The sequence below is a fragment of the Physcomitrium patens genome, chromosome 22, assembly GCF_059467195.1.
Source record: "Physcomitrium patens ecotype Gransden chromosome 22, ASM5946719v1, whole genome shotgun sequence".
Classification (NCBI taxonomy): Eukaryota; Viridiplantae; Streptophyta; class Bryopsida; order Funariales; family Funariaceae; genus Physcomitrium; species Physcomitrium patens.
The window spans coordinates 11015188-11027101 of NC_143431.1; the positions used below are offsets into that span (position 1 = coordinate 11015188).

General features: G+C 39.9%; 1 protein-coding gene across 1 annotated transcript; it reads left to right on the top strand.

The window, feature by feature from the left end:
* The first annotated feature begins 1122 nt into the window (after nt 1–1122).
* On the top strand, nt 1123–5787 carry LOC112275260 (caffeoylshikimate esterase). The gene is made up of 7 exons (XM_024505485.3): nt 1123–2640; nt 3040–3075; nt 3320–3446; nt 3778–3924; nt 4206–4471; nt 4622–4720; nt 4970–5787. Exons 1-7 carry the CDS (start codon nt 2278–2280, stop codon nt 5291–5293), a joined length of 1362 nt encoding a protein of 453 aa, XP_024361253.1. The 5' UTR covers nt 1123–2277; the 3' UTR covers nt 5294–5787.
* Nucleotides 5788–11914: the final 6127 nt, after the last annotated feature.

Sequence of the window (11914 nt, forward strand, 5' to 3'; positions counted from 1 at the left end):
AACTAGATTGTGTTTTTAATCTAAATATTTAACATCATTAATAGCTTAAAGAATTTATCAACCACTTTCATACAAATATATATTAGAATTAGTAGCAAAAACTATTTAATAGATTTCAGACTTTACAAACTTATGAAGCAACTTAATTGTTTCTTTAAGAGTTTTTTTCTCTTTAAAAAAGAATAATCTAATAGATATCTATATTTTATAAATAAATAACAAAAACCAATAGTAGAAGTAAGTAGAATCATATTAAGTAGATACTATTTTTTTTAAAGAAATATATCTATATATATATATATATATATATATTATGATGTAAAGATTAGATCTTTATCTACTTTTAAACCTAGGCTTTATTATAGATGCAGTATTATGCCATAATAAATTTCTTTAGGACTTATTTATTAAAAATTCGAACCATGATTTGAGATTTGTTAGTCCAATTTGTATTAGTATATTTTAAAATGGTATTCAAATTTCACCATAATATTTTATAACTACAATTTTTGTCCTTCACATAAATCATTTATGGCTATTATACCCATAAGAGTATTTTTCAATATTTTTTTTCTATTTTTTTATTATTAATAAACATACTCTTTTTAAAACAATGTTATACCAATTAATATTGAATCATGACAAGAATCCGCACTATACGACTATGAAACAATGGATGGATTACACCACCTCCATCCACTGTGGTAGCAATTTGCAACTGCATCCACATCTCCAAACATTTCATACAATTTCAAGCACAACAATCTTTCTGGAATTCAAACTAATTAAACACTGAACACACATAAATACAAAATGAATAAGTAAATAAATAGAGGTTTCTAATACAAGTAAAAAAAACTTATACATAGCAACATATATAAAAATAGAAAGAGAAGATGTAGAGAGAGAGTCACGCCCATCACTGAGCCCACGTCACCCTTCCTCTCGCCACGTCACATAACTATTCAGACACCCGAAGGTTTCCGCCTAGACACGTGGACTTGAGGAAGCAGGGACGAAGTAGCGCGGTGGGTTCTGGAGTCTTCACCCGGATTCGACCCCTGGAAATGGCGGGGCTTAGAAGATGACGAAGAACTCCCAATTTCAACCACATCAACAATCAACAATCATCAGCAGCACCAGCATTACAAGTATTAGCAGTGATAGCAGTAGCGGAGTAGAGCCATTTAGTAGCAAAGCATTGTTGCTGCATTATTCCAGCAGCGCTGAAGACTACCACCACCACCACTACTACTACTAATTTTAGTGAACCAAGCAAGCAAGCCAGCATTTCTCTGCCTTGCATTGCATTCCATGTTTACGCATGCACGCATTCCTCCTCTCCTCTTGGTGCTTTTGAGCACGCATTGATGAGCGCTCACCCTTGTCACAGCTCGCTCTTCGACTGCCTGTAAATTCTTTTCTTGCGGTGTCTGTTGTTGTTGTTGTTGTCGTGCTCAGGGGAAGGCGAGGAGGGGATGGGCTTGTGCCGCGATCGAACTTCGGTTTGGATTTTGGCTCAGCGGGGAGTAGTTTATGGAGTTTCGGAAGCTGGTAGTGTGTGCATTTATGTGAATGCGAGCTTTTGAAGTAGGCGGGGTTTTGGACTTGGAGAGGTGGGAATTGTGAGAGTCTCGTGCGAGCGCTGGAAGTGGAGTAGGCTCTTGTGGAGAGACGCGGTTTGTTTAGGGTGATTCTTAGGCTTACACGGATTTCCACAGGAGCCTTAGGCTTACACGGATTTCGCTCTGGTTGTGTGTGTTCACTTCGAGGGAGGCATTTGCAAGAATTTTGGAAGGGGCTGTTTTTTTTTTTTTTTTTTTTTTTTTTGGTGTAAATATAAAATTTTATGGTGGGGATCGTGTTTCACCGTTAGCGGTGGCGAGCTAGGCATCTAGAATCGTTGGTGGGACAGCGTTGTGCATGGCGAGGTGAGCTGGATTGAATCCACGGAGTTTCGCTTTGGGATTAGAGGCCTTGATTTTGACATTAGAGCTGGACTTGTCTGTAGCTGTGGAAATTCGCATAGACTTTTCCGTCGAAGTCTCATAGACTGAGCTTCCACGAGCTTCATGTATTCTTCAAGACTGTCTTGAATGTTTATCTGATTAGTTAAGCATTCCGATCGCCAACCTCAACGAAAGAATTTTTTCAGTATCGTTGGATACAAAAGAGTTTTTTTCTAAGGTTCTCGTGATTTTTGTGTATATTTTCACATAATCGGCGACCCACATTTTAGCGGGCTGCTACAGGAGTGTCACCACATTGCAATCCAACATGATTACTTTGATTGAAGCTGCATCGTGTTGGACTACTCCCCAAAATGGTGCAACAAATATCTCTGCAATTGCGTTTCCTCGCGCGCTACTTCTGATACTACTGCTTGTTGTGGGCGCTCTTGTGCTTATTTACGGGAAAACTCTGTGTCCTTCGAAGTTGATAATTTCTTTGACGTCGTCGCCTGTCATAGCGTGGGTTCTCTCCAAGGTTGAGAGGGACCCTGTGCACCAATCGATCAAGGATGCCAAGGAGAAGCCTGCAAAAGATCACAGGCTTACGATGGACACAGCTGAGGCGCGGCGTTGGTCAAGAGATGTCTTTCTGCGTGAACATAGCGAATGCAATTTCAACGTCCCTTCGGTAAGATGGATGTTATCCAGTGCATTTCCCTTTTCCATTTTAAGGGGTTTTTTGGTAGATTTCAGCTACAAACTGCAATTAATTCAAGCAATAAAATACAATGAGGCGTGAAATTCAGAGAAGTTGAAAGTCACCCTGACTGCAAATAATGACTGCCTTGATAGTAGATTAGAGACACCATAAAAAGGTCAGATGTGAGGCATCGTGCATATGATCTTTTGCGCTATCTGTATCGGAATTTATCACCTCATATCATCATTGTGGTGGATTTCAGTATTCTGAGGCGAGATTTCCATTGCCAGTTCGTGTGATTCAAGAAATTTTACACTAATGTGTGTATTCTGAGCCAATAGACGACTTTTGCCAGAATCTCATCTTCTTTGAGTTGTGTTGTTACAGAACAAGGACAAGGAATTTAGATTGATCGTAAACGAGGTATTTTTTCCATAGATTTTACGTTTCTTTTGCTTATTTGCGTGTATCCTAGACTATTGCTTTTACCATTAAAAAGGTGTGTCGTCATTTGAAATGAATAAAATGAAGAGAATTGTTTCTTTCCTTGATAGCTTCTGAAAAAGAAGCTATGATCATTTCATTAGAGAGAATAGAATCGTATTATTGTCGCCATTTTCTCGCTGAAAATTGAACTCATGTTTTATTCTGTTCTCGGATGTTTCAGACCTATGTGAAGAACTCACGCAATCTGGAAATTTTTGTGAAAAGTTGGATACCAGCTGAGAAACGTCCGAAGGGTCTTCTCTTTCTTTGTCATGGATATGGGGATACTGTATCATTTTTCTTTGAAGGTGAACAACGTTGTTCCTTCGTTAGTCATGAACCTCGTTTAAGATCTATTCTTTTCAGATGCCTATCTTGGTGATTCTTCATACTGCACGCTGCGCTCTATTTTTGAAATGGTGAAAAATGCATCATTCAGATATGTTTATTCTACCAAGCAGTATTCACGGATTAGCGATGGATGTTGTTAACTGTCCAAGAAGATGGTACTGTACTACGGAGTGTTGTAGCTATGTGCCGTGTGTGTGTGTGTGTGTGTGTGTTTTTCTTTTTTCTTTTTTCTTTCTTTTGAGTGCTCATTTGTCACACTAACGTATTCTGGGCTGTTCTAAATTTCAGGATTGGCACGGGCTTTTGCAATAGCTGGTTATGCTGTGTATGGCATGGATTATCCTGGCTTTGGCCTCTCAGAAGGGTTGCATGGATATATTCCCAACTTCGACATACTTGTGGATGATGTGATGGAGCAATACATTAAAATTAAAGGTATGTCATATTTGTGTTTGTTTCAGGTTCGGTATAAGTCAAAAGATCTGAGATCACTGATAAGTAGCAACTACATTTGCAAATAACTGAGGGTTTGAATTGTCAATTATATTTCTTCGGTAAGTTTTATTTCTTCGGTAGATTCGCCGAGTTAGTTTTAGCCCTCAATGATGTTTTTTGAATCCTCGCACTGTTTTATCTGTTGAGGTCCTGAATGACAAGGTATTGCAGTTGCATAATGTTATACGCCCTTGTTCTGAGTATTGTATTCGATTGTGCAGAGCGTTCTGAAAACAAGGGACTGCCTTGCTTTTTATATGGGGAGTCGATGGGAGGGGCTGTTGCTCTTAAGGCTTTGAAAAATTCTAGTATGTGGGATGGTGCGATACTTGTCGCTCCTATGTGCAAGATTGCTGACTCTATGATTCCTCCTTGGTACTTGGTGAAGATTCTGATCGTGCTGGCACACATTATACCAAAGGCGAAGCTTGTATCTTCTAATGATATTGCTGAAATTGGTTTACGAGATTTAGAAAAGAGAAAAAGAGTAAGTATACTATCTTATGAAATCTGTGAATGATTTTCATAGCAGGCAGGAAGACTTTACCAATTGGTTAACATTTGGGACGGATTATGTTTCTTAGATAACAGCTTTTGGAGAAGTATTTTTCTGACGCCACATGTTTGAATTTTCTAGGCTAATAATAATCCCGTGGCCTACATTGGGAACCCACGACTTGGAACCGCATTGCAGTTACTGCAGACCACAGATCTTATCGAGAAAAATTTGACAGAGGTTAGTCAGTTATACTGCGTGAAATGACATCATTATGCAGCATTATATAGTTATGATGGACCGTTTGTGGGTGCGCTCCTTTGTGCGTCTGTACTCGAAGTTCCTATCTTCCAGTAATCAGATTCTCTCCGAAGTAAGCAGTTGCGAACACTCACGCAGTTCTGCAGAAAAAACAAAGAAACAATCCCAAACAACTTTGGAGAATAATCTTCTTAACGCTGGTGTCCCTTGATTTTCAATTTTTTGCAGGTTTCACTACCACTGCTAATATTGCATGGTGCCGCTGATGAAGTCACCGACCCGGCCGTCAGCAAAGCACTTTATGAGAAGGCTAAGAGTAAGGATAAGACATTAAGGCTTTATGATGGTGCTTGGCATTGCCTTTTACAAGGAGAGCCTGATGATGTTGTCAAAAACGTCATGATGGATATTATATCTTGGCTAGACGTGCATGCCGGTTCTAAGGGAGGTTTTGATCAGAAAAAGGAGACCAGAATGGAAGAGCGTGTTGCCGTAGCCTCTCCAAATTTGATTGAATTTGGAAAACTTGATTCAATCAAACAGCTCCTGTAGTGTGTTACATAAAGAACTTTTAATCGCAATCTGTTAGATTTCCGCAATGGGCACTAAAAGCCATTTCAGGGGACTTCAGTAGCAGCAATCTGTATTGTGAAAGCTCAGGCCTTCTGAACTTCTGGAATCACTCATTCCAGCATGGGTGTTGTCATAGCTTCGGCTACGTGAAGTTGAAACTGTTGTCACCACCACAAGCTTTAATCAACTGTTTGATGAAAGCGAAACAGAAATTCACATTTGCTGGGAGAAAAGGATGGCTAAACACTTCAGGAAATCCTCAAGAGAACATATGAGCTTTGCAGGTTTTTATTGCGGAAATTGTAATTCCAACAACGAGGACCACTGATAGGTTAGTTTACGTACATGTAAATTTAAATGTTGTAATTAGAAATGGGCATCAGTCAACAGTGATATTCTAGATTCACAACGGAGTTCTAGGCAATCACATGCAATAATGGTGATCAATGTATTGAGCTTTGGCTTTGTGTACACACTCAAGTTTGATATCATTTGTATGCGAATCTATGAGACTGATTGATGCAATTTGTAAGGATTGTTTGTCAACGTACGAGTAAGTTTGTTTCTTTAAGTCTCGGCTGCTTCACCGTCATCATTTGGCAATTAGCTGAATCTTTCTCATATAATGTGACATTGTATATTTGTTGAACATGAAGAGTGATGTTTTCTCTCGATGCATTAACTCAACCTCATTGTGGCTCAGTGGATCCAAGATTCTGTGAATGTAGCATTCGACGCAGCCATGTCAGAGAATCACAGACGGCTCTTCTGGGGCCCAAGTCTAAAGAAGCCAGTGCATTTTAAGTTTGTGATAGGCTAACGAATTAAGCAATCCCTCTGCTTGGGATGGGGTCAGTTGGGAATCGGCGCTAGTTGGGGTTTAGACATTGGAAGAAGACGAGAATGGAGGATTTGGTGATAATAACACTATGAGTTACTGTTTTCGGTTCAGCAACTCGTATCTTACATCTTCTTTTCAAGTCTGTTAGCAACTATGTTTTCGCTGAAAACTTCCACGCACTGCACTCTTTGCAAAACGAGCCATGTTTGAATTCAAAAAGATTTACAATTCAAGAGACAAACCAATCATATTGCTTAGTGTGCGTGTGTTTTTTTACCTTTAAACTAGTTGTAAGTTCTTGAAACTGTCATTAAAAATAAGCAGTCAGGTTATATTCTACAGCTTAAACCGGAGTTGGAGTTAACAGCTGGCCAAGTTATCTTGATACTTTCTCCCACTCTCTATATCTAGTCTATATTTATATGAATGTTTCTCAATATTCAAGTAGGATAGTGAAGTGTTTCTTGGAGATCAACAAGTGAGTGGATGATACACAGTAAATCAGCTTTGAAAGACTTTTGGGGCACTTGATATTTCTTCACACGATTTCCACCAGTAACTGGGGTCCTCTGCAAGCTGTGACGTTTGTACATATAATTGGTATGTTGGTTTTTGCGATAAGCTCAACCGCAATAGTCGTTTATTTTCTTTGTAATGTCATGTGACGTAGCTTCCCTTACAACAATTATTTGAAGATGCGAAGGGAATATTATTTTATAACTGATTCACTAGTATATTTTTCTAAAAACAGTTTGACCCCAAGACGAGATTACAAATCTTACTTTGATGGTCCGAAGGAGGATTCTGAAGTCGCGGACGCGTTTACTGTTGTGGTTATGTGTAGTGTCAAAGGATTCCCGATGAACAGTGTTGGTTTCTGTTTGTAAAGCTAACAGATCCTGAGGTGATGATTTTCAGAAACATAACGGGTGTCGAGCTGGTAAATGTTACCAGCTATGTTTAGTGCTGGTGTGACGTAATATTGAGCAACCGCTGATTTATATCGATTGTGGGATACCTGAATCTCTTTGAATATCTGATAGACTGCTGAATACACGTGGGCTATTTTCTCACAAATCCCGAATTCCGATTGTTCATAGTATACGACAACTCACTTAATTCAGTGCATTTTAAATTCAAGGCATGATGTTCACGTGTTTTTGTCACATTGATGTGCAATTTATCAGAGGTAGCATTGCAGTAAAGCAGATGTTGAGAGACGAGAGTTTAGGAGCGAGAATCCCGTGATTCTTTATTACAACCCGATATTTTGCTCCATCTCTAAAGCACCAGAGGTTCAGGGCTTTATGAGACCATACGATTGTAATAATAAAATCTGAAATGTTTGTTGCCAAACGCGACCCAGCATTGAAGAAACAAACCAGGAGAAGCAGACGCCAAACCCCCACAGTCCCAGCAGGAGAAACAAACCAGGAGAAACTATGAAGACTCGTCCACAAGAACACGAGACTAGTTGAGCATCAGAAATGGAATACACTAATCCCTGTCTCCGTAAGACTTGTCGCTTGCAGCATACATCATGCACTCCTGGTCTTCAATTAGCTGTGAATTGAGATAGGCGATTATATCATGCATTTTTCATGTAAGTTATTCCCTAAAACAATAGCAAACTTGACATCAGTCTGTCCACCTTGGGGATCTCTTACGCTGTCTGCCACTTGGGTGGTTGACGATTCAGTAGGCTCAGACATGGCTGTACGTTAGTAATTACTAGGAAGCGGCTCGCAGAAGCGGGCTCAAGTTACTCCGCAGAACATTTAGAAGTAAGTAGCGGACATTGTCAATGTGTTGGAACATGTGTCTGGGAGCTAAAGAGTCTTCCCTTTGCGAGATAGAGAGAGTGTCGGCCTCTCAGTGAGGAAAATGACAAAACTCGGTGGAAAGAAATTCCTACCACCCGGCACCTTCCTTCTTCCGCTCTGTTGCGTCCTCGAAATGTATCGGATCCCACTGCTATTATAGTACGCAGTTTGGATGAAGTCCACCATGCAATCAATCGTAGTATCAGCAATCAATCATGCTCATTAGAAACAAACAGTAGGTCACTGAATCAAGTCATGGATCTAGCTTGCAACTGCACCCGGCTCTTCAAGCTCGCCAGGGCCACTACGTCTGGACCTAGGTGACCCACTGTTTGCGACGCTGTGCGAAGATCGGGAGAATACCCCCATTCTCTTCTCAACCTGGACACAGATCCGTCGATTCCGCACACGTCGATATTTTCTTACAAAACCATGATCAACTTGGGAGGCGTATCAGTGGCGGTGTGAGGCAAAACTTGGAAGCTGTGTGAAGAAAACTTCATAAGATAAGTGACTTTTTCTTGCATTCATTGTAAACATATTACACTTAGAATCAAATTTAGTAAATTGTAATACGTGTGTGCTTATGATCTTCATGAAATGAACGTTGATTATTGAAACCTTTTGATCTTCATGAACTGAAAGTTGATTCTTGAAACCTTTTGATCAATATATATATATATATATATATCTATATACACACACACAATTCAATCAATTTGAATTCATTAAATAATTTAAAACTCAGAAGGTCTCTTAACATCTCCAACCAAATGTAAATAAAATTGCAAATATTGAAGCACATAATTTGAAATTTATTGTAATATTAATATAAAAGAATACTACATTAGATTATTATTTTTTTCTTAATTTGTAATACAAAGATAATAAAAATAATGTATATAGAAATTGTTAGTTGAAGTTGCATTCTAACAAAGATGACAACAATGATTTGAAAACTCATCAAAATTCAAAAAAATCAAATATAAAATAGATAAATCTAAATTGTTCATAAATGAAACAAAAGGTTTAAATAGTCAACATTCATGAAAAGTGTCTACAACTTGAAGAACAAAACTTCAACCATCAACCAAGTGACTATTTGAAGATCAAAGTTTCAAGCATCACATGGTGATTGCTTAGAGTATTGTTCTAGTACTGATTGTACTAATAAAACAACTAGGTGTCTTCTGACAATACTGATAAAACAATAATAAACTTTGTCTTTTTGGTGTTGCTGCAAGTTGTCCGTTTAGTGAAAATATCACAAAGGCCACTAGTCATGATGCCTCTGTAATCAATCAATCGCAGGAATAATGAAGGATGGTGACAACTTTTTGCCAATTCGCTCCAAAACCTGATGATCAAAGAACAAAATTGCGATGTATTTTATGATGGAGAATGTTCTAGCCTTTTTCCAAGCTACATGGACCTGATTTTCAAACTTAGGTAAGCTGTATTACCTTAAGAAATGAGGAAGGGATCATGTCTAGGAACAAGAAGTCGACACTGTAGATGCATGTTTCGAGAAACGCACTGTAGATGCGGCACATGGCATGTAGAGGATTTGCCGTTGCCGACAACATTGGGCCACACGTTGATGATGCTGATGACGTCTTCCTCCGCCGAAATAGGGTCCCGGTGCACTGGATGTCCATGGGGGTTGCAGTTTAGGAGAGAATTACTCATCTAATCAGGTTCGCCGCTTAAGAAAACTATGGATTGAAGAGGCGTGGCGACTATTGCAAGACTACGGCGCCTTGAAATAGTCCTGGAGGGAAGACTAATGACTTTTCCAGGATAACGAAAGTTACGTCGACAGTGTCGACTCGAGCTTTGAAGTAAGACCAGGTCACTGGCGACATAGTATACGTATGGATGAAAACTGCGTGGCTGTGAAGTTCTAGCCGCATCAAAGGACTTGTAAACTTTCCGCTTGTGAGTTTTCCACTTCCACAAATAAGGTGAATAGGAGGTGTATTCGAATGCTGCAGGGTTGGAATGTGGTCTTCCTGAGCCACCCGATGTACACTTGGAGGTGCAACTTTGGAGATAAAAGTCTGAATGAATTTCCACAATCCGAGCTGCGTACATTACAGATCGAAGACTTGCAGTTGAGGGCCCGTATTCCTAAGCATCAAGCAACTTGCTTATGGTTGGCCAGCACTCAATGAAATCAGCTGCAGCAACGTGACAGTTAATTAGCCATTTGCCGTGGCTTTTTGTTCCACGTACACGATATGAATTCGGTGTGATTGCTTGGGCATGAGTAGAAAATTAGGCCTACCTTCGGCGTGGATGAACGCCGCCAGTACCTTCGGGATATGAGACAAATTTGTCAATCTTCCCACATAACCTAAAAGGGACGCCATGCACTATTGGTGTCCGTTGAAAGTAAACCTTTTACCAGTGGATGGGGATTGTCCTGCCAGTGTACTGGAGTAGATTTAAGGCGGAACGGCCGTCTTCCGGGGTGCACAGTGGAGTCGAGAACCCTGACTTGTTAACCCTATATGTGGTCCAGAGTTGCCGATATGAAAATGTGTGTAAATGTTACAATGACTTATTTCTGGTACTTGGGATATCGTGTTTCTTGACTGCAAGTGACATCACTGAGAAATAGTTGGCGCTGAAATTATTAACAAAATAGATACCACCTGAAAGAGTTTCAAAAGTAAGAACTTTGTTCAAAACAACTCACGACTAAAACGCTAGCTGTGATCATGTATGAGGATTGCACTTTTATGACAACCTCGAAATGAATCACGTCCCATTATTCTGTCCTCAGAATTCAATAAACTGTTTCTACAATGTGATACTTCCCTCTCTGAACTTGGGGCTCACTCGTTGTTCAAAATGATTACAACACCCCTGGTCTTGAATCGCTGTTTCAGGTGACATAGTGCCTGTTTTTTTAGCTTATTAAAGCTGAATAGTATTATGAGTTCTTGTTCGTGCGTACAGAAAATATTCTTTCAGTGACTGGAGTCAGGTCGACATTGCTTTGTGTAAAAGCATAGTTCATGCAAGTTATGCGTACCAATGAACCTTCGGATTCATTAGTATCGCCACTTTCGACAGTGAAAACTCAGCAGAAAGACGTGGATGCTCGATCCTGATGTAAAGCTTTATGGCAGAATGGGCAGCATTGAGCTGGACGAATTATTTGACAAGAAATACATTTGATACTACGGAAAGGTATATGCGAAACGGCTGACATTTGGAACACAATTAATCCCTATGGTAGATATTCTTTACATAGAATAGTGGACACCAATACGTCGTGGACGGGGTCCGATTCTGCAATGTCTTCTGCGGCTCAAATTAGTGGTCAGCCGCTCAACGCGTGGCACTGGTTAGCATGGGCTGTCCCAGCGAGACAAGCGCAGGATGTAGTTCCTGCTATGCCGGTGGAGTGGCCGGAGCGACTCGAGCAGCATACAGCATGCAAGTTCATTCCCGCCTTCCACACACCTCTTAGACTCATATCCTACTCGGTTATCGGTCTGGCCTAGTGTCTGAAGAAATTGCTAACTTCGCTGGTGATCTTTACCTAACGAAAGAAGTTTTCCCAGAAATGGCGTTCATATTAAAGCAGATTTGTACTGTCGAAGTAGATATTGATCACCTGATATTGGAGACAAGGCACTGATGACGTCGAAATTTTACTGGACAACTTTGAATGGTACCAGATTGATACCTCCACTGCATGTGGTTCCAACATTTTTATGTGGATATTTATTTGTGTGGTAGAAGCTTCATCGTGGCTGTCCGCATAATTAAGTGTGGCAGCGTTGCGAACTGTTAGACGTCCTCGGAAGAACGAATTTCCTGCAGAAGCAAGAGAAGTAAATTTCGTGGCCAGATTTCAATGACAATATAGTGTGCAATATTGCTCACACATAAGTTCCAAGTTTGAAGAAGAGAGAATTTACG